The sequence below is a fragment of the Coturnix japonica genome, chromosome 2, assembly GCF_054131305.1.
Source record: "Coturnix japonica strain WE chromosome 2, WE-NBRP24, whole genome shotgun sequence".
Classification (NCBI taxonomy): Eukaryota; Metazoa; Chordata; class Aves; order Galliformes; family Phasianidae; genus Coturnix; species Coturnix japonica.
Genome location: NC_140664.1, coordinates 98,403,963 through 98,429,661, shown reverse-complemented (window position 1 = coordinate 98,429,661; position 25,699 = coordinate 98,403,963). Strand labels below are relative to the sequence as shown.

Genomic DNA, 25,699 nt, shown 5'->3' with positions numbered 1-25,699 from the left:
AATAGTCTTTGCCAGCAGCCAATGCTTATACACACCTGATGTGCACGGCCATTTAACCAGCTATTCATCTTCACTTTGTCCTGTTGGCAGCTGAGGAGAAGGGTGATGGGGGTCTTTGGGAGGGCAGCTTGGCTTGACAAACTGAATTGGGTGTCATGAGGAGACTGAAAGGGAAGTCTCATTTTTGATATAATACAAAATGGAAACTGCTGAGATCAGCAGATAACAATGAAGGAAATATCAAAGTACATCACTTAAAATTATCTTCAGTGGTAGCAGTAATTTTACAGATTTCTGAACTGCTTGTGTTAAACTATGTCAGTTAAACCTCTTAGGAAATGGAGGTGGCGGGGGGAAGAGGAAGTGGTGGTGATGTGATGGTTCAGACCAAAGTTAAACTGGTTTTAACTTGGGGAGGGCTGCTGTTCTGTGTGCTATTAAGAGACATCGGGTCTTGGATTAAGGTCACCAAGAAAGAAATTGTGACTAATATGATAAGTATGATAAGGTAGAATGCAGATTTATGGATTTGTGTAGGGAAATTGTCACAAGCTTATATTAAGTGTCTTAAAACCCTTTGCCTTTTACATATTTATTATTATAAGTAAAGAGATAATCTTGAGTATTTGCCCTTAGGTCAGTTCTTAAAAGGAGAAACATATAAAGTCTTTACATGGGATGTGTTTGCAGTTCATTGGTTTTCTATAGGCAAACTCTCAGCTGCTAATTATTGCTTGGACAGATTGTGTGGGGAACTCTGCTTTTCTTGGACCTTTCTGACACTTTCCCAAACATCTTCTGAGTAGACAAAATACTGGCACGTGGACTTCGTTGTAGTTCACAGCGACTGTGATAATATACTCCAATGACAACAGGTTACAACTGATGAATTTTATCAAGGATTGGGCTTTTCAGTTGATAAACTGTAAAGCAAATTCTGTTGCCAGGTTGCTGAATTTGAAACGTGTCCATGGGAAATGAATGGGGACTGGGTTATAATGTTCAGCGCAAGAGCCCGTTGAATAGCTTGTTTATATTAAATCAAATGTTGTATTTTATTTTTGCAGCATGATTTAATGTCTAATGTGTTACCATGTTTTTAGGTATAGGGGGACTCCCTCGTATAACTTTTAATACATTCTCTTTCAGAATGTGGCATGGACAGCTTAATGTGTGCTACTCTTCTGATTAATTCTTTCATTGTCACTGAGTATGCCTCTCTTTGAACATGCTTGTCTTCTGAAAATAATTCCTTTAGGCTGAATTTGTCCTGCAGATGTGCTCCACAGCTATCAGTGAGCCCATAGTGTACTGGGTGGTGGTGGGGAGCCTGTGCTCCCCTCTTTACCTGCGAATGTAACAGCTAAGGCTCTTGCTTTGATTTTTCCTTTTCTTTCTTTTTTGTAGATATTATGATCAGCTGTGTTCGATTGAACCGAAATTTCCATTCTCTGAGAATCAGGTAAGGAGATATATCAAACCCTTAAGCAGAAATAACTAATGGTGGCAACTAGGATGCGACTTGTAAGCTTGTGTATAATCTGCTAAACAGGACTTTGCTTGGGCAGAGCATTTAATCTTTGATCCTTATTATTATAACCTTTGTTTATTTTCAGCCTGTACACATGTAGCCTATGCTAAAACTTCATCCTTGGTGGTCGAGATTGTGTTAAAGATTTGGGAAAGTATTAGCACTGGCTGATGGTTGTGGTTTCGGGTAGAAAGAGCTGTGCTTGGCTGGAAGACTCCTCTTCAACTCTCCTTTTTCCAGGAAATCTATTTCGTGCTATGCTGTAGAGGCTATTTAAAAACATAATTTCTATGGGATAACCTTTAGTTAGTAATGGGTGCAATATGATCTTCGGTTTTTTTTTTTGAGACAGAACAGATGTTTCATTCATAGCAGCAGAAAGACTAAATCCAATGAAGAGCCTTGCTACTTATTCTGTCTCTGCATCTATAAATCACATAGTTTCTGAAAGGTGGGGTTCTTTTCCTACCAAATTTACTTAATATTTTATGATTCAGACAACAAATTCAGATTAGATTCTGCATGCTAAGATTAAAAAATATGCATATATTTCCTCAAGTGGAGACTGGAATATGTTTATAGACTCTTATTTTGGGAAATATTTTGTTTTTGAAAAAGATGCAGGTTGTTTTTTAGAGGCATTTACCAAGAGGACAGAATTTCAGACTTTTGAGATTACAAGGGAGTGGCTTTGATGCGGTTCAAACTGATTTGAGTTTTCAGTGTAGCTGCGTTATTTGTTTGCAAAGCGAAGCCAAACTGTACTTGGTTTTAACTTGCAAAAGTTTCCACGTAGTGATCTGCGAACCCCTGGATGCGGTTAACTGGAAAACTTCATAAGCAGGAACTACAGATCTGTAAACTGTTCTGTTCATAGAAGTCATCAGTGGAAGCAGGACTGAGGAGTTGATGACCAGAACTTCCTGAACCAGTGTTTCTGCTAGAAGAAAATATGTTATTGGACAGTATTGTGCTCTGTCTCTTGGGGTGTTTTAAAATGAAGTATTTTACTGTCTTTTCTGGGCTGTTGCCCAGAACCTGTTGCTTCCTACTGGTTTGACTGACTAAATCAAATTGTGGAACTTCAAAACAGGTTCTGTGAAGAATTTGCATTGTCTTTGACATCATGTGTGCTGGAAATGTAATATCAGAAAGCACTATTTCTACCTGCATTCTCTTCTGAATACATTTCCTGACAGTGTTGCTGTTGAATTCACTCTAATATGCGTGTAATAAAAACTGCGTTACAAAAGAGTTCCAAATATTCTGGTGATAGGGAATAGTGGAAACTGCCTGGTTGGGTGGCTTCCTTTAATGGTGACCACACATGCGTGTTATGTTGGGTGTGAGAGGAGTGAGTATGGAAATAAACACATCTGTCACTCAGAGCAGGAGCAGAGCTGAAGGGTTATTTTGGAATTTGTCTTACTTGCATGAATAAATACTTTAAAAGAAGCTATTGAGAAGGAAAAAATATGGGATAAACGCTTCCAAGTAATGTTGATTTATTTCCTAAAACTTCCAGAATGTGTGTGACATCACAGGTGATGTAAATGCTTCATATAGTTAGAATAAAAAGGCCTAAGCAGAATCTTTGGATTATTTCCTGCGGTCTTATTATATAATTTTAAAAATAAACATTTTTTTTTCTACCTTTCAGGTCTGTGTAACATTTACATGGAAAGATGCTTTTGATAAAGGATCACTTTTTGGGGGCTCTGTCAAACTGGGTATGTAGTTGCACTGCAAATGCATGTATTAAAAATATTATCAAGATTTTATAAAGCTATGTAACTGAAAGGTTGATAGTCTTTATAGTATTTTCAGTATAGCTTTCCATGAGTTCAGCTGCAGTAATAACAGATGAATCTCTTAACATAAACTAATAACTTAGCACCATGCACATGATTTCTATAAAATTGAAATCAAGATTAGTTTTCCAAAAGGTGCAAATAGTTATTCAGTCTGATAATAGTTACGCTAACTTGTACACCCTGAACTGATGTTAGTTAAAATCAGTCAAGTTAACATTAAGTTTCAGTAGTAGATTATTGGCTATTTATAAGGCCAGCCCTTATGTTTTCCATGAATTGGATCTTCTTGAAACATGCTTGTGTTGCTGAGTCATCTCTACGGAAGGCTGACTTCAGTGACCTAATTGGAGATCACTTTTTGTTTAGGAGAGTAGAAGGATCTTCCTTCCCATGTAGTGAAATAATTATTCTATTATTTCTTTATATAAAGAAGTGCTTTCATACAGTGTTGAACATTTAGAAGAAAAAGAAATAATATTAGTCTCTTACAGACTTGAAGGAGTTGGTCTCTTTCATTTTATTTGCCTAAGGACAATTCTGCACTGCAAACTCACGGTCATAAAATGGATTTGGAACACTTGCCAGTAGAGAAACTGAGACTAAATCCTCTTGAATTAAGTGAGAAGGTTTTCAGCTGTGTCATCATTCTCTAGCGTTTCTATTTATACCTAAGTGTTCTTCATGACTAGCAGTGCAGGATGGCCGTTGCAATTTTGAAGCTCTGGACGAAGCTTGAAAAATGTTAGAATACCAGTTCTTGTAATTTTTTAAAGCTCTTGTGTATTGTTCTAAATACAGCTGCCACATCTATGCTTATGTGAGCCATGTATAACAAGATACCACGTCCCTGTGTGTAGCAGATGCTACACATCTTTTCTTGCTCTGTTTTCCAAACTACTCTAACAAGTTCTTGTGGGGAATGAGGGACTATCCTGAGGATGCTGTGTCTTTCTTTAAAATTTGCTTGGCCCTGATTTCTGGGGAGCTCCTGCTTCATGATAAATAACTTTCTCATAATGAAGTCCAGAATATGTAATTATTACTTTGAGAACTGACAGACTTTTTGAGATGTGTAAAAATCAGGAGAGAAAGTCAGTAGTCTTAAGGTTGGTGATTGTCCTGAGAATTTGAATACCTGTAATGTTATGGTAGTTTGAGAGAGCTTGCTTGTCTGCAGGTTAATTATATACTAGCCTAAATAATGTGAGTTAGATGGCCAGAGATTTATGCAGCAGTCCATGTTCAATATCCAAGACACTCGTAATTGAGTTCTGAGTAATGGTCAGTTAATGAGAAGTGGAATAAAATGTATTTAGAAGCTTTAAAGCAGACCTTAGTGGGAAGAAAATAACAAAAGGAGCTTACTGGTCTGTAGTGTTAATGTTACATTGAAGATTGTCTAGATGCTGCTCTCCAGGTGAAATACTGAATATATTAGGAATGTTTCCGGTGAGAATCTGCAGCGGGGTTTAGCAGTATAAGGCTAAGTTCTCTGTTATTGAGAGAGTAAAATGTGCTTGCCTCTAAAGAGGATGCAGTTCTTTCTCCAGTTCCAAATTCAACGTAAAACTTATTTGATTTCTGTGGAAGCGAGATCCAGGGGTGTGGCTCAAGAGTTCCCTTTCACTGTGGTGACTGCTTTCTTCCTGTCCCCCCTTGTATCCCAGTCTGAATCTCAGGGGTAGCTGGCAGATACTGTGACTGTTGGAAAAGTGACCCAGTTTGTAGCATGGCATGCAATCTGAAATATGCTGGCTTAAGTTAGTAGGTAGAGCTATAAGCAGATGAGTGAGGAAAAGCTATATTGCTTAACAGCTGTTCTCACTGTAGTAAATCACACTTGAGAAACAGTCCAAAGTGTAAAGTAATTCTATATACGGGGCACTTCCGTACTTCAGGAGTGTTAAGACTGTGTTTTGTTTACTTCCTTGTGTTTTAATTTTTTGACTTAATGCATAACCTGTATAATGTGTTGTTTAGAGAAATTCTGGAAAGTAAGCTTCAGAGGAGAAATGATGGAAATAAATCACTACTACCTAGATGAAATACAATGGCTGCTTGTCTTAACATTTAGTGCAAACTTCAGATATAGAGAAATATGTAGCTGTATAAAGAGGCTGGATGATAGTGAAGCAAAACAATGTGCCCCATTAGTACAACTTTCATGTTGTAACTCAGCAGTTAGATCTGGTTTTGTGAAGTGGGGAATTAAGTTACTCAGTTTTGTCTCCTCTGCAGAACACAGAATCAAAATACTGTTCAGGTATTAACTTTCTAGAACTGGGGGCTCCATCCTCTGGGGCTTTGAAGTACTGCAGGAATCGAGTCTGAGCAGGCCATGCTGCTCTCTAGTGAGAAAATGTACTGAGACAGCTACAGATTCACTTAATTAAAACATCTATAACCAGAATACATCCATTATGTTTGTTAGTGTTTTCAGTGTGAAATGATGTTTTTTAGGGGTGTGAAAAACTCCCTCCATTTCAATGTATAAATAAGACGGAGCATGTGAATCTGCTTCCAATGAGAGAAGGACGATTTACATTCAAGATACAGTAAGAGCACATGGATGGGTAGTTGCTGCAGGGTGACTGATACTTAGAAGGTCACACGTTATTAAAAGATAATCTAAAATATGTTCTTATCCTTTCAAAAGAGCCCCCAACAACCTGCATTCTAATGGTAGCGACTTTCTAGCTATTTCATGTATTGCATAGATACTTATGCTATGTCTCTTCCTCACTTTGAAACGTTTAAGTGTTGAACAGGCTTTGTTCAGTGTTTGGGTCAAAGATAATTTTTTACTTCATTATGATTGTTTTATGTGTTTATTTTGAAACTGTCCCTTTGTATGTAGGACATTCAAATACTGAAGGTTATCATTTTCTTAAACGTGTGAATAACAAGTTTTTCTTGATTGCAGCTCTGGCAAGTTTGGGGTATGAGAAGACCTGTGTTTTGTTCAACTGTGGAGCGCTGGCAAGCCAGATTGCAGCAGAGCAGAATCTAGATAATGATGAAGGGCTAAAAGCTGCAGCGAAACACTATCAGGTACAGAGGCTTATGCTTCGGAATTCATAGAATTCTATCTTAGAATATCAGTGTTGCAGCTGCAGGTGTCTTCTTCCTTTAATTACAGTGGTGGGTTGGCTGATCACATGGCATTGGCTCATGCTTATTTGCTAGTTTTGAAAGATTTCATTCCATAACAGTTCCTCTCTGCCCCAAGACTGCTGGTAACTAATAATCTTCAACTAAAGACCTAGTAATTTTAGCTAATATAAAGTGTATTCCTAACAAGTTATTCAGTAATACTCTCTTGAATTCTTCTTGGTAGAATGCATTACATTTTTCCTGTTCTTATGTGGTTAGCTACCACCGGTATAGTTAGGCTTTTGTAGTCCGTCCTGATAAATGTCTCCATGTGAGTAACTGCAAGAGCAAGAAGTTGCAAGTTGAATTTGTTTTTTGCAGTTAAACAATAAATGGGAGACTGTGTACCAAAGAATTAAAAGTTTTTTGAAGTTACTGTATGAATTATATTTGTAGGAGTAAAGGCCTGTTTGGGAATATGAAGGATATTAATTTTCTGTTTTGCTTAGTTTGCAAGTGGTGCTTTCCAGCACATTAAAGACACCGTCCTGTCAGCTCTGAGCAGAGAACCTACAGTGGACATCTCTCCAGACACAGTTGGAACTCTCAGTCTCATTATGCTGGCTCAAGCACAAGAAGTGTTCTTTTTGAAAGCAACAAGAGGTATACATTAATGTTCAGGTTGTGGGTTTATGCACTCCTTATAACTTCCAGCAAAACATATAAAAGCATTTTAAATTATTAAGAGATTATGACTGGCCAGACAGAGATTTTCAATTTTGCCTTTACTGATTTGTTTTTCAATCTTCCCCTGCAGATACAGGTCATCAAACATAAACTACAAGTGTCATTTTAGAATTTAAAGCTCATTTGACAGTGCATTTATTCCGCTTGCCTTTCTTTTCTTTTTGTATTCAAAACAATTAGTCTTTCTTTACAAAGGATTTTGCTGGATTATGTACTTACCTGTCTTGGAAACAAAAGATCTTAACTGGTATGTTTCTTCACAGAGGAAAAAATATTGTAGCCTTTTGCCTTCTAGAGAATCTCAACCAAAAGCAAATGCCCTTTGGCTTACTAATAAGCTGTGTTTATGTTCATTATTATTCTGGTAGCAAAATTCCTTCCTATTAGGAATATGATGAAGCAAGGCTGATTGAAGGCTCACATGCACCTAGATAACCAGTGAATTTGGCTATTCCTAGGACCACAAATCTCCCAGTCTTAGAAGGAGAGGTTAATGATAATCTGACTATGGAGGGTGTAGATTTTGTTAGATGTAGAGAGGTTCTTTTCCCTTCCAGGAAAATAAATGCACTGTGTGAAGTGTTGTAGTTGACAATGTGGAAAACCTGTTTTTCAGGCAGAAGTGCTTAAGAACTTAGACTCAAAACTCAAATTCAGCTTCTTGATGCTTTGTCTATTTGCATTACTTGCAATCTGATTTGACTCTCATGAGATGGGCTGTTCAGTAGCCTTACTCAACTGGTATCTTGTGAAACTGCAATTATTCACAAATTGAAAGTGGAATTTCTGATTTAAAAAAAAAAAATTGGTCAGCTAAACCTAACTGCAGATTAATTCTTCAATGTCTGTGCCTTTCTTAATGTTTTAAATGTCTCTATGTATATTTGCTATTCCATCTCTAGGTTTGCATTGTAGCTGCTGTATTTTTAGGATTTGTGAATGAAAACTAATGCCCAGAACAGGGAAATATCTATTCTGAACTATTTATGTGGATAAATAGTTTCTGACATTTCCATTGTTAACAGAAGTGTGGCTCATGTATCAATAGTTATTTTTCATTAGAGCTCGGGCTCTGTGAAGGAAGATTAAACTTTCACTCAGTAGAACATGCTTCTAGTCCTGTCTGTTTAGATGTTACTTGTTTCTCTTCAGTAAACTAAGTGTTTAATAATAGCACTTAAATGAAAGAGTTGTCAGATCCCAGAAGCTCCTTTTTCTTCATTTGTCATCTCAAACCTATTCCACAGTGAAAAACGTCTACCTAGGATACCTCAAATGCACTGAAGTCATAGAATATAAACATATATTTATATATATATATATATATATATATATATATATATATATATATGACATATAAACATGTCATAGCTCTTATCTGTGTGTTGTAGGCATGTGCACGTGCTGGAAAACAAAACAGTGCATTTGGGATTTGATTTCAATGATATGAGTACTTACGGCTTTCTATTCCCCTTCTCCTCTACCTCCCACTAATGCTTGTCAGTCTGGCCATATACAAAAAATCACCTGAATAAGAGAATTCTTATTTGTAAGAGCAGTTGTTTAGGTGGTCAGCATTGCATTGCTTGCTTTGTCTTTGAGGGCTGAATTGCTAGTGTAGGCCAGAGATGGTTATAAAAAGAGATAAGAACAGGTATGTATTCTTTTTTTTTTTAATGGTTCTGGGTTCAGAAACTGGATGAGGAAACGAGGCAGGGAATGCTACTGAACATAAGTGTTTCTGATGTGAAATATTTATTCCCTTAGCAGTTATTGAGGCTTGGTGATGAAAAAATCAATCTGTTGACTTGTGTAAACTGATAATAATCATGTTTTTCTTTCTTCCCTCAGATAAAATGAAAGATGGTATCATAGCTAAACTAGCTAATCAAGCTGCAGATTATTACGGTGATGCTTACAAACAGTGTCAGTATAAAGATACTCTGCCCAAGGTTAGTAACTCTTGGAAATAACATGGGGTCTGTTGCTGTTGTGTACAGTGTACTTAATGAAATATGCATCACAAGGTATCCTCAAGAAAGCTGACCACTGATATTTCATTTATCTTATGTGTGAAACTGTAATTACAAAAATGGAAGAATCTAGGAAGAATAATATGTCACTTATTTTAAATGATTATTTTAAAATGTAATTACATGAAATGTGTTTACTTGCAGCATATTTCATTTAAAGACAACTTGGAATATTTGATGCTTTCAAGGATACCTTCTTACTTAATCGTACTAAATCAAGTTTTCAGACTAACGTTTCTAATGGGGCTTAATTGGTTTCTAGTCTCAGTGCTTTTGTGTGAAATTTGCTGCCTTAATAACAGGTTATTATGGTGGCATTGGTCACCTACCTGTTAATGAAAAGCATGGCTGGAAAAGTGTCTCCTTCTTGCCTTCTCCTCTTCTACCTCAAAAGCAGTTTTAATATTTATAAATGACCTCAGATTAGACTTGACTATTAATTTGAATGCTCTTAATTTTTTTTGGAAGAAGTGGGAAGATTGTTTTTACCACATTCTTTCAATAAGAAATACTTTAAGAAATTAGCAAAGCTCTATCAATTGTACTTAAATCATAAAGCAGTAGGAATTTTTCTGTGCAGTGTGAGTTACAAACTTTAATCTTGGATAAGAGGTACTTAATTAGGCTCTGGAAATTTAGATGTAGCAAAGTTGGAGTTTGTCCTCTGTAGTGATTGTGGTGTGAATATCCATGGGGGCATCCCAAACTGCTGATTTTCAGATACTTTTCATTAATGGTTTCTAAAACAACGATGCCAGCTTGCAGTGGGCAATTGTCATAGAAATAAAATGTGAAATATATTAGATCTACCAAGACCCACCACCGCAGAGGGAAAAAAAAATAGTAGAAATATTTTCTACCAGTGATAAAATGACAGGTGTTTGGTCTGATAACTTAATATGCTCTATAAGCCACGTAGGTGTCTTTAGTGTCATGGCAGTTATTTCCTCTGGAATAAATCATGTCAATTTTATATATATATTTATTTATATATTTATTTTGTCTTTTGTGATTGTGGATCTTTCTAAGCTGTAGATTGGCTCCCTGTTCCAGTTTTACAGTAATCTGTCAATTGATTATTAGAAATAACATAATAAGGTTTTCTGATTCTGTGAGTTAATGTCGGCTTTGAGAATCATTACGTTTTTAGGGGGGTGAAATAAAGTCAACTTAATGTATCACATTCCAGTTGCAAAGCTTCCCAGTCTGCTGAGCTTTCAAATTGGACTTCTCTTCTCTGGGGTGCATCAAGGTTGCACAAATGTGAAGAAGCAGGTTTTTATATGAGTTCTTTAAAACATCACTCTGCTTTTCCAGTGCTCCTTGGTTTAAGAAATAGAACAGCAGGGCCAAATCCTTGATCAAAGACTATGCCCAATGCTGTTGCCTGCCCTGTAATGTTTTCTTCGTGTCTTGGTTGGTGTTCCTGTGAAGATAAGTGCATTTATATGAAAGTCTAAAATGACTTTTTAATGGTTTTAAATCTCTGTTTTTGGTTCTGTTTATTCTTTGTTTTCATGGTTGTAGAATTATTTTCTTGATAGCCTCTTGCTGTTACGTGTAAAACAAACAAGCATAACTGAACAGATGGTTTTCCTCTCCCACTCTTTCCTCTTCCTTTTGAGAATACTGTCTTGTCTTGGGGGTGTTTGGGTGTGTTCTTGCAGCTGTCCTTCCTAATATATGCATGCATTCCTAACCTCTGGAGTAAATGTTACGACTTCATGGCTTGAATTTAAACTCTAGTTCATCTAATATAATAGACACCAAGAATCTTACAGCAACTGATTGAAAAAGAAGAAAAAAATGGATTCAATCCATGTGAAGTCGTGTGATCTTTGACATTTACCTCTAATATTTTAACCTATCTAAACCATTAATTGGGTGATTCTAATTTCCTTTTCTTCTTCCTTTTTCTTCCTGCATCCCATGTTGTCTGTGGTGGTTTATGTGGTTGGACTTTCCCCTGGTCAGTATTTTTATTTCCAGGAGGTGTTTCCTGTTCTGGCTGCAAAGCACTGCATTATGCAGGCCAATGCAGAATATCATCAGTCTATCCTGGCAAAACAGCAGAAGAAGTTTGGTGAAGAAATTGGGAGGTTGCAGGTAGGTGATCTGAATACTTTTTATCTTCTCTGAGTAACACGGGAGAACTTTCAATCCTGAAAGGTTAGCTGAGTGTCTTAAACCTGAAACAGGCAGGGCTGAAACATTCAAAAATTGCAGAGTGTATTTATCACATGAATCAAATCATTGGTAGCTGCAAAGGTGAGAAATCTATCTGTAGCTTTTATAATGACACATTTTTGTTTTGGGGCACATTACTGTTGATACTGCTTGACATGTTAAATCTGTATCTTTATATTTACATGTGCTTCTTACCTCAGAATAGTTAACAGTTTTGCTAATAAATGTTCCTAAGTATTTTTGTCATAAAATAAACTTAAATTCAGCCTTGTCTATACTTAATTCCTTTTCTGCAATCCTGAGATAAATCTGAATTATTTTTGAAAAAACACAAACAATTATATTTTTAGGTTTTTTTTTTTTTGTGTCTACACCCGATTTACAGAGGGACTTAGTTATAGTAATGGGTAAGGTCTTCTCACTATCTCAGTGTAGTTTACACTTAAATTAATGATTTTCTTCAGGTCCTCTGCTTCTTGAGAAAATCTTTTTAAAGAAATTTGAGAAATTCTTTTTAAAATCAATTTAATCAAATTAGGCTGGGGAGGAAAATAACACTTGTTATGAAGTTCCAAGTTAATGTATATGTGTTGCATGCCTGTTTCTTCTTCTGTCATTTCCTCTTTCTGGCAAATGCCTGTGAGACTATAGTGATAGGGAAGATAGGGATGCAGAAGAGCTGCTGGTGGGTGACATTTGCTGAGACTTCTGCAAGAAGTCAGTTTTATTTCTAATACAGCTCTTTCCAACCCCCCACTGTACAATCCTCAAAAGCTTGAGTTCATGACTTTCTGCCAGTGAGTTTACATAGACCTTGATTAAAGTTGCCTCTTAAATGTGTTGGTTTTATGTATTGGCAACACGAATGTGATCAGGATGAAACAAATACCATTGAAGGTCAATGTCTTGCATTTCTCTTGCAGTAAATTGTGTGTAGGAGGGTTGGAGATCTTTGGGTTGTATGTAGCTTTGGCAAACAAGTGAAGGGGCAGCAGCATTTGTGTTTCGTTTTAATTTGCACTAGGATTCCAGCAACACTTCTATAGCTTCAGAGCTCAAGGTTAGACAGCTATTAGCGGTAGGTGTGGAGACCAGGACTTTGGCTTTGCTTCTTCTATGCATGTTAGCAAGATTTGAGAAACTTCTGTGATACCTGTAAAATCAAGCTTTGAATTTAAATTGACATGGAAATGGCATGGTGACTTCTTTTGTAAACAGGTGTTTGAAGTGTTGAACCTTTAATCTGTTATCGTTTCTATAGGATTTGGGGGATTTATAGGCTATTGTGGGATACTAACTTGCTCACTGATTTAAAAACAACAAACAAAACTCCAATTACTTTTTAATTTTTATTTTGATACCCAGGAAAAAATTATCCCATTTATTTAAGGAAAGAATAATATCAATCGTATGCTTTGGCATTTAAGACACACGATTAACTGCGAAGCTAATATATATATATTTTTTTACATAAATATATTGGAACCATATCTTTTCTCTCTCTAATTTTAGTTCTTTTAATTTCTTAGCATGCGGCAGACCTGGTGAAAACAGTGGCATCTCGTTATGATGAATATATAAATGTTAAAGATTTGGTTGACAAAATCAACCGTGCGCTTACAGCTGCCAAAAAAGATAATGACTTCATTTATCACGACCGTGTTCCTGACCTGAAAGATTTGGAACCCATTGGGAAAGCCAGCCTTGTCAAGTCTACTCCAGTTGCTGTGCCCCTCAGTCAGAAATTCACTGGTAAGAGAAGTATGCCAAGCACAGGGTAATTGCTGCCTTCTAAAGCTTGTTAGTGGCATGAAGAAGTAAATGTTTACTCTTGAATTATATTAAGTTCACTCAGTGTTTTCAAAAGTATTACTTTTTCCAGTTTGGTTTTCTTTTTTCAGCTTGAGGGTAAAATGCACTGGAAGAAAAAGCCACAATGTAAGTCATTATCTGCAATGTAATCTTAACGATTTTTCACAGCAGCTGTTTTTTTTCCTCCATATTAAACCAGTCTTTTTAACTTCAAAAGAGCAGTGATACAGGGGAAAATATCTGATTATACAGTCTTTGCTAACCTCGTTCAGGGCCTTCCTTAAAGCTGAAAAATACCAGTTTGGCTGAGCAGGGGGTTCTGAAAAATTTCTTCTGTTTAAACAAAAGCCTAAGGAAGGTATGATGTTTAGTCCTGCAGTCCTGTGTGCCCCTGTGGCACAAGTGGTAGAAGTGCTGCTCTGCTATACAGGGGGGCTCGAATCCCAGGGGTTGGACTCGATGATCTCTAAGGTCCCTTCCAACCCGCACGAGATATGATACTATGAGTTGTTGTTGTCAATGAAATGCTTTTAGATTATTTTAACTCAATTTCAGTCTTAAATGGAAACCCAATCCATTAAAGACCTTTGGAAATTTTAACATGACTGGAGTGGAGAAGTATCTTAAACTATATAAATCAGATCTCTATACTACAGCCTGTACTAAACAGCTGTGAAGATGGTTGCATCCTCTTACCTTTACAGTACAACAGTAATTTATATTTCTTTTATTGTAGACCTGTTTGAGAAGATGGTGCCCTTGCAAGTTCAGCAATCTGTGAGTGTTTATAACCAGAGAAAGGCAGATCTAGTAAACAGGCTAATAGCCCAGATGAGAGAAGCCACAAACTTGGCAAATGGGTAAGTATGGCTGCTTCTTAACTTGTTCAAGAGGAGTTATGGAACACCCTCAGAATATTAATGACTTGTACCTTGTATGTCTCCAGATTACAGTGAAGGTTGTTTTTTTTGTTGCTGTATAGTAGGCTAGCAAACTTCAAGTCCAGCAGGGGTGTTGAGAACTACTTGTCTGCAGGTATTAAGGCTAAAAGTATCTAAAGAACTAACAGCATTTCATTTTCTTCAGTCTTCTCAGTTTTTAAGCGTCTGGCACTTGCTCTGAAAGAAATTCACTATCATTAATCTAGTGGGATTTTCACATTTCAGTGGTCAGCTTAACTGAACCAATGATACACCACATCATTTTCCTCACCACTCCCACCTCCAAAGTTTTTTTTTTTTTTAATAATAAAAACCTTACAAAGTTGGTAAATAAAAATGTAACTCAAGGCAGTTGGTAATTTATCTACCAGGTAGTTGCTACTGAAAATATGTGCCATATTTCTTAGAAGCTGGGAGTCTAGGATGTGTTCAGCTTTTAAAAGTTTTGAAAGAGCTCTTGTTTGTTGAGTGTACCTCACAAAGTACTCACTTTGACCTTTTTGCCCAGTGGTATGTCAAATACCATGTTTCCATTCTTTTATCGACTGTGTGAATGTTTATTTGAATAGCAATGCTATTTATAGGATAAAATTACCTTAACGCTGCAGACAAGGTTCCATACAACATGTTGACTCTTTCAGAGTGTTGGCTTCCCTCAATCTTCCGGCTGCAATAGAAGATGTCTCTGGTGATACTGTTCCTCAGTCTATTTTGAACAAGTCTAAGGCTGTGATTGAGCAAGGAGGAGTTCAGACTATTGATCAGCTCATCAAAGACCTACCTGAACTGCTACAAAGGAACAAAGAAATCTTAGATGAAGTAAGCTCAGCAATTGCTAACACTAAAACACCCTTAAACACAGCCATCTAATTTGTTTTCTTTAAATGCTGGTATCAAGGTGTGTGCATGGTTATTCAAAATGCTTGTAACTTGTAACTTGTAACTTGGATAGCTCCTTAAAATCGCAGTGCTTACAGGAGCACTAAAAATTATGCTTGTAATAGCACTTTAAATGTTTAGTCCATGTATGCAAAAACTGCACTGTCAAGTAAGTGAACACCCACACAAGTATATTGTTTTTAATATCAAGGTAGGGGAAGTGGGGGAACTTTCTGTAAAAACATGGATCATTTATGCCTCATACATCCTTTTCTATTTGCAAATTATATTTATAGAAGATACGTGTTCTTTTATATTTCTTAAACAAGTTGTATACCTTGTAGCTATTTTATGCTTACAAGGCATTGTAATGCATGTACACTTCTAACCCCTTCAGTCACTGCGGTTATTAGATGAGGAAGAAACTACGGACAATGAACTCCGAACAAAATTCAAAGAACGTTGGCAGCGAACACCATCCAATGATCTGTATAAACCTTTAAGAGCAGGTAAAGTTCATACTTTATGACTTGAATCCAAGGGGTGTTCTAAAATGTCCGTTCTTCCATAAACTAAAAGTTTTTTACATATTGTGTTATATTGTTTTTAAAGATAAACCTCAATTTAGGAGAGTGTGTGGTAAAACATCCTTATGGCAATCTGTAGGTCTGTTTGGAGTTGGGAGTTGATGTTATGGCAGAGGATTTTTGCATGCTTCATCACCCCTGGAGTGAACATATGTGCTAATGTTTAGAAATTATATATAACGAATGGCCGCCCTTCTAAGAACTTGTTTTCAGTTACCACTTAAGTGGGTCTTTTAATTTAGTGCTTCTTTCTTTGAATGCTAGCTTTTAAATATCATTATTTCTTAAGGTGTTTTTTTTCTTTGGTTTGTGTAGTTTGTTTTTTAGCAGTTTGCCATACTTATGCTAATCACCACAGCAGGCTTTCTGTTCTTGATGTGTATTGTTGAGAAGGTAGCAAGGAACTGCCACCAGTGCCTTAGTTAAGCAAAGCTTTTCAGGCTTTAAAATTGGAGTGGTTTGCACTGAGTTTAAAATGCTTTCATGTGTCTCTCTGGATAATTAATATAGCTATCTTGTTTGTGTACTGTTTCTAAATGAAACTTAAAGTCATAAAAGCATTATCTTGTGTTTGTATACATAAACTGGTGCAAAATAAGTTTGAAATATTAACATTTTTTCTTCTCACCACCAGAGGGAACCAACTTCCGTAATATCTTGAATAAAGCTGTACAAGCAGATGGGCAAGTTAGAGAAGGCTATCAGTCTCACCGGGACACCATTGCACTTCTGTGTAAGCCGGAAGCAGAACTCAATGCAGCCATTCCTTCTGCCAACCCAGCAAAAACATTACAAGGGAGCGAGGTAATGCATGGAAATTAGCCTCTGCTTTGTGTAGAAGGATTGTTTGTCTAGCCAAGTATACTCAAGTGAACTGATATGTAAGTTGTTCCTTATCAGCGCACGTTTAGGCACAATTAATATGGGGGATAGCACTTCAAAAGCGTGTTCTATACTTTGTTTTGTATAAAATCTGCTGACATATGTTTTATGATTACCGTAAGCAAGTGTGGTTGTTATAAAATGTCATTTTAAACACATAAAGTAATAAACTCATACAGTAATGTTGCTGGTGCTAACAGTGAAGAGTGCAGTATAGAAAATAATATGGTATATACTTTTGCAGTAATTCTTCAAAACATATTAATTTCTGACAATTATTTTTGCCTAGGTTGTTAATGTATTAAAAACTTTGCTGGCTGGTCTGGATGAAGTCAAAAAGGAGAGAGAACAATTGGAAAATGACCTAAAATCTGTAAATTTCGACATGACAAATAAATTCCTGACTGCGCTTGCACAGGATGGCGCTATAAATGAGGAGGCCATCTCTGTGACAGAGTTGGACAGAATTTATGGGAGTTACACACAGAAAGTACAGGAATCGCTGAAAAAGCAGGAAGAACTTCTAAAAAACATTCAGGTGCAGTAGCTCGTCTTCCTTATATATCTTATGTCTTCATTACTCTGATTATTTCTTTAACATTTCCAGTGCTGTAGAACTATCACTTTGCTTTCTATTCTGTTTTGTTGTGTACTCTTATTGTAGACCAGCTGATATTCCCTTACTTATCTGATCACTGAGAAATAGCTGGAAAGAAAAACAGATTTCTAGTGACCTCTGCCAGAGTTCTAGTGTAAATTCCCTTGGACTGCCTTTATTAAATAAATCTGCTCAGTAATGCAGATTGTTTTGCCCTAAAAGAAATTTATCTGTGTATAAGAGGTTTTGGGTTGATTTAATTTTCTGTCTCCACACCCCATCATTCTATCTTGATAATCTTGATAGCCTTTTGTGAGATTACAGGAGATCAGCCTTTGCTGTGTGCTAAAAGACATTTTTTTTTCCTCTCTGAAGCAAGTTTTGGCCTATTCCTTGTTGCTGTTTATGATCTGCTTGAGTTCTAGCATCTGTGAAGCTCAAAGTAAAAAACAATGAGAATTTCTCAAAGTGTGAATTATAATCTTCATTTGTCACTAACACTAGAAATGGGTACCTGAAAGAAGAGGAAGTCTTAATGCTTAGTCAACTAAGTTGTTTGAGTAATCGTGAAAAGCCTGTTTGCATGCAAAATTACTTGCAATTTCTGACTGCAACTGGCACTTGGAAGAATATAAATAAGAAACTCTTCAAAAAGGATAAAGTTGTCTCTTAATTACCATATGGCCCTGTTTGACAGGCATTTTACATTCATATCTTTCTTAACTTCTGAAAATGTTGATGGATATTACTTAGGTGCTTGAGTGTCCTGGAATTCAAGTTTGGTTGCTTCTGGAAGCTGAAGTAGTCTTTTAAATCTGACTTTTCCCAAAGAAATGAGATGGTGATCCAAAGTCAGTTATCTGCTTTGCTGGCCTTTTAATAACTTGTCAATGTCAACCAAATTTGAGGTAGAGCTTCTTAAATATGATAGCACTCAGTATGATTTAATGAATAACAGTGGAGTATAGTGCAGCAGAAAGAGCCTAATTAGTATATCCTCTGAAGGAGTGTCTGCAGTAGGAGCTTAAGGATTATCTGGAGGCCAACTAAAACAGAACAGATAATTAGCTGTTACCTGCTGCCAGATAGTTAATACATATAGAAATCTGAAATAGCCAATGCACTTGGTAGTCAGTGCGTGTCAGGAAGCACATTGTATGGCTGGAATGTGATCAAGGTGGGTGTTGGAAAAAGAAGGTAGAAGCACTGAATAAAACTACAAACAAGAGATGCAGAATCTTAGGTGGGATCGGGCTGCATTATTTTCACTGCTCACTTTTTCCCTTCCTCCTCTTAAGAATGCGCATCAGGATTTTTCAAAGATGAAACAATCAAACAATGAGTCTAATTTGAGAGAAGAAGTTTTGAAGAACTTAGCTGTAGCAAATGACAACTTCGTGGAACTCCTAGCCAATTTAAAAGAAGGCACGAAGGTACAGTAATGTTTAAAGAATTTGGAAGAATATTTTATTTACTCAGTGAGGTGAATCAAAAGTAATAAACTTAATAGTCATGTTAAGTGGGAGGTATATTTTAGAGGATTTTACTGCAGAAGTGAGGACAGAAAATGAGGTGCTTGAATGTTGATTGTTCCTCTCTGGAATGTGAGCTTTTCTGAGCATTGGTTTATATTAAAATGGGAAAAGCTATTAATTACAGTGGACTGACTAATGCTGAATTACCCACGTAAGCTGTTTTGTCTAGGGAATTTTTTCTATGGTAATTAATCACATCATCAAATTCTTGTTTTATATACTGCTAATATATACATGAGAAAAGTTGTGCATGTGGGGGGGGAATTATTCAGTCCACTTTCTTGATCTAGTCTTCCAGAAGGCTTCCTGCTGCTTTCATATTAAGTAGTTTTGCTAGCTTATTGAATTGATAATCCTCTAGAGAGAAGAGGGGGAGGAGGGGGAAATGAAATATTACAAAACAAATCAAGTGCATGGAACTGACTGAAGATGGTAAAATAATTAGTCAATAATAATAATAATTAAAAAAAGAAACAACAGAAAACCCCACTTAATAAATAATCAACCTACAGCAACCCAAGTTTTGTTCTGTTTTAAGTAGATTCTCTAATTGTTTTGAATTATTTATGTGTTTTGATATTGATTGTGTGCAATTAGATATTACAGACGTGGGCTCCAGTTAACCAGTATGTGCTTTTGCAAAAAGTATAAAATGCAGTTGTAGTTCCTGCTGGAATGGTAGGCTGTGATCAATGGTGTAGCATAATGCCTATATCAATCAGTGTGTAGAAAAATGCTACTGTGGAATCTGAAACTCTTGGTTGAGCATGTTTAATTTTTGTTACTAGTTTTACAATGAGCTGACAGAAATCCTTCTGAAGTTCCAAAACAAATGCAGTGACATCGTCTTTGCTCGCAAGACTGAAAGAGATGAGCTGCTCAAGTAAGATTTAAATGTTTTATGTGCTATAGAAACTGTGAAGCGTTTATCAGAAAGTAATCATGGGAGACAAATGTATTATGGTACTTGATGACATGAGGTAATCCACACGCATTCTTCCTTTTGCTTCACTTTGCTTTACACATTAACCCCACTCTCTTTTCTTGAAATTCAAAACTATGAAAGTAATAGAATAAATTAATGGTAAATTCTATTTCAAATCCTGTTCTCCTGTTCCCTTGTATAGTTTAGCATGAATCTTTTTCATCTTAGCATCTACTGCGTTCATTTTTGCCTACATCTGGTAATCATATTCTTCCTTTTGAGGAAGTTTTGATTTGTTCCTTACCCCCACTGTTATCTTGGTTTGGGAGGTCAGCTAAATGCTTTAGTGTCTAATTGTCATTTATGCTCCCCAGTGTAGTGGAGGGAGAGACACAGACGTTCCATCTATGATCCAGTCAGTTCCTTTATTATTGTTTAGATTGTGCATGTTGCACTTACTGCTGAAGGAAGGCAATTACATTTTCCTTCAAGTGAAGGACAAACAGCAGTTTCACGTTGTCAAGGTCCCATGCATGTCACCATGCTAGTGCAGTATGCTTGAAATGTAATTTGTAGGCACTTGGCTTGAGAGGAGAGGGTACTTGAAAATACTTCCTATTTTCACCTGTCATCAGCAAAGCACATAGCTTATTATAAAAAAGGCTAATTAGTAAAGTTTCAGTTGGTGAAAATAAAGTTGCTTTGTGCAGTATCTTGTCATGAATAAGATACTCAGCCCCTCAAATGATACCTTTTACAGCCTCATCCTTTTTAAAACTGATTTTTATCACTTGGATGTGTTGTGCTTTTAAATAAATTCCTGGCAACTGCATACAACCCCTTCCATCTCCTTTTACCTCTAATTTTTTTTCCCCTCCTTCATACACAAATGAAGTTCAGAAGCTCTAAACTGCCAAATGAAGGCTTAGATTTTTACATCTCTTATATGTTAACAATTAGTGTTAAAGTTATACATTTACTGCTTCATACATGACCTGTTCACTGACAAATTCTTGTTGCCCAGAGACAGTCAAATTTGGGATGCCCGAAGTATTTGATACCAAATGTATTTCTCAGTTTGCTCACCACACTATTTTAGGCATTCACTGTGTGTCCCTCCTGTTCCTCTGTTAAAATCAGATACTGGACACTGGCTGTGGGCTATGCCTTCACTTACTAAAGATTAAGTTGCTGATCTGGTGTTTCATTTAGGTGGTGTTTTAAGCTTTACAGTTGATGTGCTATAGCTGCTGTATATTGTTATGTATCTCATCCATCACTTTTTAAATGCAAAATTTTTTTCAACTTTAAGTGTATCCTAATGTGTTCTGGAGAATCTGCCAAATCTCAAGTGTTGAATTTTATTGTTCTTTGCACTAAGAAATACACTGCATTAATGCAATATGTACATACATATGTACATATGTATCTACTTGCTCAGAACTTTCATGACGGACTGACTGTAAAATTTCACTATTTAGTGGAAGCTAAACACAATGCCAACACTTTTATCTTATCAAAGTAGTGTCCAAGAGTCATGATCTATACCAAATATTGACTTGGAACATAAAGATACTGTTAGAAAATAAATATAACTTCTCATCAAAGGTTTCGCTGTAAGATTTTCTGTGATGAAAGTAATATAGACTCCTCCAAATTGTTTGTTTGTTTTAAATAAAGCTTATATGTATACTTGTCTGTATTTAATAGGGATTTGCAACAAAGCATTGCTAGGGAGCCCAGTGCACCCTCTATTCCTCTGCCTACTTATCAGACCACTCCAGCCGGAGGAAGTAAGCCTGCTGCTTCATCAACTCCCACTCCAGCACCCAGAACCATGGTGGTAAGTATGTTACAGAATTAGTGGGTTGAAAGTAGGTCTGTTCTTTTGAACTCTTCGCTGGTCTATAACCTTATATATATTGTTCCTTGATGTACTGCAGGATTTTGGAAATTGTTTAAGTAAAATGGAGGAGAGAATCTAAAAACTCTATGGGAAGATGTATTATATCCTGCTGGTGTTAATAAATTGTATATCTGAAATTGAGTGTTTATTGCTTTGCATTATCTATGGGCACCTCCGGTGGCGCTGTGGTAGGAATGCCGCTTGCAACACTGGAGACCCGGGTTCGAATCCCCCCTGAGGCGCAAGTGGTAGAAGTGCCGCTCTGCTACACAGGAGGCTCGAATCCCAGGAGTTGGACTCGATGATCTCTAAGGTCCCTTCCAACCCGCACCAGACTGTGATACTGTGATATGTAAAGTAAATATAGAATATCTGTTTAAAAAATAAGAAAAAAGGCAACCATATAATATAGCTATAGATTCTTCTTGAAAGCTTCAACGTGATTAATTTTTTTTTTTTTTTTTTTTTTTTTTTTTAAGGGTACTAAACCACAGCCACCAGCACGGCCACCGCCACCAGTGATTTCTGCAGCAAGCAGTTCCCCTTCTGCATCAGCACCCTCAGGAACAGCTACAGCACCTCCTTCTGCTCCTGCTGCTGCTCCTACTCCTCCAGCTCCAGGAGCCAGTGCATCAAGCACTGCACCTTCGCAGGCACAGGGACCTCCTTACCCAACTTATCCAGGTTACCCAGGGTACGTTATGGGAGTACTGGAATTCCTACATTGTGGAATGTTAACACAGTCTAAAATTATTTGTTTGTTACTTGTGATGTATTTAAATCTATTATTATTATAGAAGTGTTTAGTGTTCTTGTGGCATGATGTTTTTTCAGTTTCAATCATGTCACTCTTGCTAGAATTATTTGCATGTAGCGTTTGTGGGGGGTCCATTTTGGTTTGAGGGGGTTTTTAACATTTTCCTGTTTAAAAGGAAGAGGGAGATAGGACTGCACTTCCTAAACTGTGCTTTGTGGACCGTCACCATTCTTTCCATAATTAGTTGGTGTTTATCTCTTAAGTGTCGGCATATCATTTTCAATTCCCAATATCTTACTGAAGATGACAATATAGAGAATAAATTCCATTTGTGTAGCGTGTTTTCTTCTGATGCTCTTTTCATCTTTCTGGAGTCGTTGCAAGGATTTTAAAGCAGCTGCTGTCTCTTACAGAGGCAGACTCTTAAAATTGACGTAAACAATTTGCAACTAAGATGTTTTTTCTCTTCACACAGGTATTGCCAGATGCCAATGCCGATAGGCTATAATCCATACATGTATGGCCAGTATAGTCTGCCGTATGCCCCATCACCTGTATTTCAGAACCCTGGACAACCACCATATCCAGCACCTCAGCAGCCTGGATACCCTTTTCCTCAACAGCCTTATTTCCCACAGCAATAATATATCTGCGAAGAAACTCTGCTTGTTAAAAATCTTGGAGAAATCTGCAATAAGCGTACTAAAATTTTAGCTTCCGTTAATGTACCATACTGAACTGTATGCAGTCTATAACTCTTGTTTATTGTTAACTGCTCAAAAGTGTCTAGATGGGTTTTTGATTACACTAAACACTGAGATCAGGTGCGGTGGTATAGACTGTCGAGCAATGCCAGAATTAGAACCTAGTTCAGTGGTCTGAAAACTCTACACTACACGTTGGTTGGCCCAAAAATGTTTCTTTGCAAAAATCCTATAAATAACAAATGGGATCAGATGAGAAAAATGAAGCAGTGCGTGCACTGGGTGTGATATATTCCATGAAACTATATAGCCTTTCCTTCTATACTCTATTGGTTTGTATTTTTTTTGAGTTTAGTTAAAATATGCTATTTTGTCTAATAATCAAGACCTTGTAAATCATTGGTTAAAAATAAATTACATAAGAACGGTTTAAATATTTAGCATTTTCATTACCAGAAAAATGTATTGTGATGTATTGTCTCCTTTAGATTCTTCCATTTATCCCTTGACTTACATTTGACCATAACACAAAACCGACTTTGAGTGCTTAGCCTTACAATTGAATTTCAACCTCTTCTTGAGCATTTTTTTTTTTGGTGACTGTCTGTCACTAACCATTTTAGATATGTAGCAGATAACATTGTGAGGGTAGAATCCCGTACCTTTGAAGTGCATTGGATTAAAAACTGCTGATTACCACTTTAAAATAATGGTTGCTCTCATCTCAAGAACCCTTTTTATATGAAGGGAGTTGAATCAAGGTCCTTATTAGAGGAGTGGTGGTTGGTTGGTATATAACCCTTGTTTTTCTGAGAAAAGTTGATCAGAAACATGTAATGACCTAACATAGGGCAGCTACTGATTGTTGGAATTTTCGGATTGTTTTTATGTGATTTTTTTTTTTTTCCTTCCATCCTCTCAAAACACATTCCTTCAGGGAGTTTGTAATTAGTGGAGAAATTGGTTTTGTTTGTTTATTTTTTGTGGGTAAAAAAAAAACCTCATCTTGCAAATTACAGCATGTATAGTATTTACTTTTGGATCCATCTTCTCAAGGGAATACCAACCTTGCACAACATTTTACATTAGATAGTGAAGAATCTAAGGTTGCGGTTAATGGCTTCTACCAAATATTTGCTAAGCATTTTTCTATCTCTTTTAAACTTGTTTGTGTAGTATGAGACTCTCTTCCTTTTAACCCTTCATATGTGTTACTTGGTTCTGTGGGGCAGTTCCTTTCTTGAGTGCTTCATTCAGGATGTTCTGGCCATACAGAATAGCTATCACAAAACTATGTTAAGTGTTACTACTTTTGTTTTTCTATTTAAGTGCCTGATTAAAATAGCAAGGTATATTTTAATGTAGAGGTTTAGAGGGTGCCAGTTTTTGTAGCATCTGGGTGGAAACCTCGTTAGGTCTTGAATACACTTCCACTTAAAAGAAAGCAGCATGTGTATCCATGTGAGCTCCTTTCTTTGTCTCGAGTTCTTGCCATGAGAACACTCCAATTACTTTGTGAAGACTAATTGTCTTTTATGCTCCCTGTCCCCTACAGAAAATGCAAATCAAAAGGTGTAAAGAACTCCTCTTTCAGAACTTGAGTATCTAATTAAAAATAATTTTATTAGTCCTGTAGAAGCTCAGTGACATGGGGGGGAAATGATGGAATAGGGGAATACAGCACCGAAGATACAACAGTGCATGAAAATGAGTGCTTTGCATTTCCTTTTAAAAATGGCTGCATGGGGTGGCATGGGAACTTCTCAGACTTATATTATCTCTAGGCGAGCAAGGATAATGAGAAAACGCTGGGAAGGGGACTGATTTGAACCAGCAATCAGAACCTGGTTTTACTCAACTGGACAAAAAACTAAACAGAACAGCAGTTTCCACTAATCTCACTGTGCTGATGTGAGCAAGCGCAAGTCAGATACCACCGTTTGAGTTCTGTATTTCTAGTACACTATGGCCTGTAGATTATTCCATTTGTACATCAGATGCTTTTGAGTAACTGTAATAAGTTCGTTCCTAGTGCCTCAATTTACAGACTTTTAATGCTGTATAAAATGTAACCTGTTCAGCAGAAGATTTCCTCAACCTGAAATTTAAGTTTAAATTTCATAGATCTGAAATCGCTGTTTAAAAACGTTTTTCCAGTTGTGTTAGTTTGCTTTGGTCTGCTGTCATTTGAATATGTATAGAAACCTGTGCATTGCTTTTGGCTTTCACATGACTGTTTCCTATTTTTCAAGAGAACAGAAAAACCCAGAGACGTGTCTGTATCTGCTTTTAAGCATGCAGCTATCATGACTTCAGTTGAAATGTTACCTTGTTCTTCTATAGTTTATTAAAAAAAAAAATCCATTAGAAAACCTGATTTCATGGCTTTCTCTCTTGAGTACTGTGGTTTCAGACAGGATGTCTGAAGTTAACTATTTTGTTTTGCCTTCTGTAAAAGCTTTCTTAGCAACTAAGCTGAAAAGCAAATTTTAGGAAGTTCTTAAAAAGCCAATAATAATGAATCAGAAGTGGAATACCAAACTGTTGCAGGGTTACCTTCCTATTAAAAGAAAAGAGGTGGTTAAGTCGTATGAAAATGATGTCATATAGAGAATATCTTTATGGAATGTTTGGAAAGCTCCAGCTTGAATTCTCAAAACTGCTGACATATTAACTATGTGGTAAGGAAGAATATTCTACTGTCGAACATGACAAAGAAGACTTCATCGTGAAATCAGTGCCAAGTCATAATAAATTACCACAAACCA

At 36.6% G+C, this 25,699-nt stretch overlaps 1 protein-coding gene across 2 annotated transcripts in view; it reads left to right on the top strand.

The window, feature by feature from the left end:
• PDCD6IP (programmed cell death 6 interacting protein) overlaps positions 1-25,308 on the top strand; it is a 29,706-nt gene extending 4,398 nt beyond the window's left edge. Inside the window, exons 2-18 of one of the 2 annotated variants that reach the window (XM_015854173.3) lie at positions 1,408-1,462; positions 3,192-3,261; positions 6,269-6,396; positions 6,948-7,101; positions 9,037-9,137; positions 11,208-11,324; positions 12,935-13,157; positions 13,954-14,077; positions 14,800-14,977; positions 15,435-15,546; positions 16,259-16,428; positions 16,796-17,044; positions 18,403-18,537; positions 19,428-19,522; positions 21,275-21,407; positions 21,950-22,164; positions 22,703-25,308. In XM_015854173.3, the coding sequence (XP_015709659.2) occupies positions 1,408-1,462; positions 3,192-3,261; positions 6,269-6,396; positions 6,948-7,101; positions 9,037-9,137; positions 11,208-11,324; positions 12,935-13,157; positions 13,954-14,077; positions 14,800-14,977; positions 15,435-15,546; positions 16,259-16,428; positions 16,796-17,044; positions 18,403-18,537; positions 19,428-19,522; positions 21,275-21,407; positions 21,950-22,164; positions 22,703-22,871 (2,428 nt within the window). In that variant the 3' untranslated portion in view covers positions 22,872-25,308. Of the gene's footprint in view, positions 1-1,407; positions 1,463-3,191; positions 3,262-6,268; positions 6,397-6,947; positions 7,102-9,036; positions 9,138-11,192; positions 11,325-12,934; positions 13,158-13,953; positions 14,078-14,799; positions 14,978-15,434; positions 15,547-16,258; positions 16,429-16,795; positions 17,045-18,402; positions 18,538-19,427; positions 19,523-21,274; positions 21,408-21,949; positions 22,165-22,702 lie in introns of both variants that reach the window. The other variant, XM_015854172.3, reaches the window with a different exon arrangement.
• The last annotated feature ends 391 nt before the right edge of the window (positions 25,309-25,699 follow it).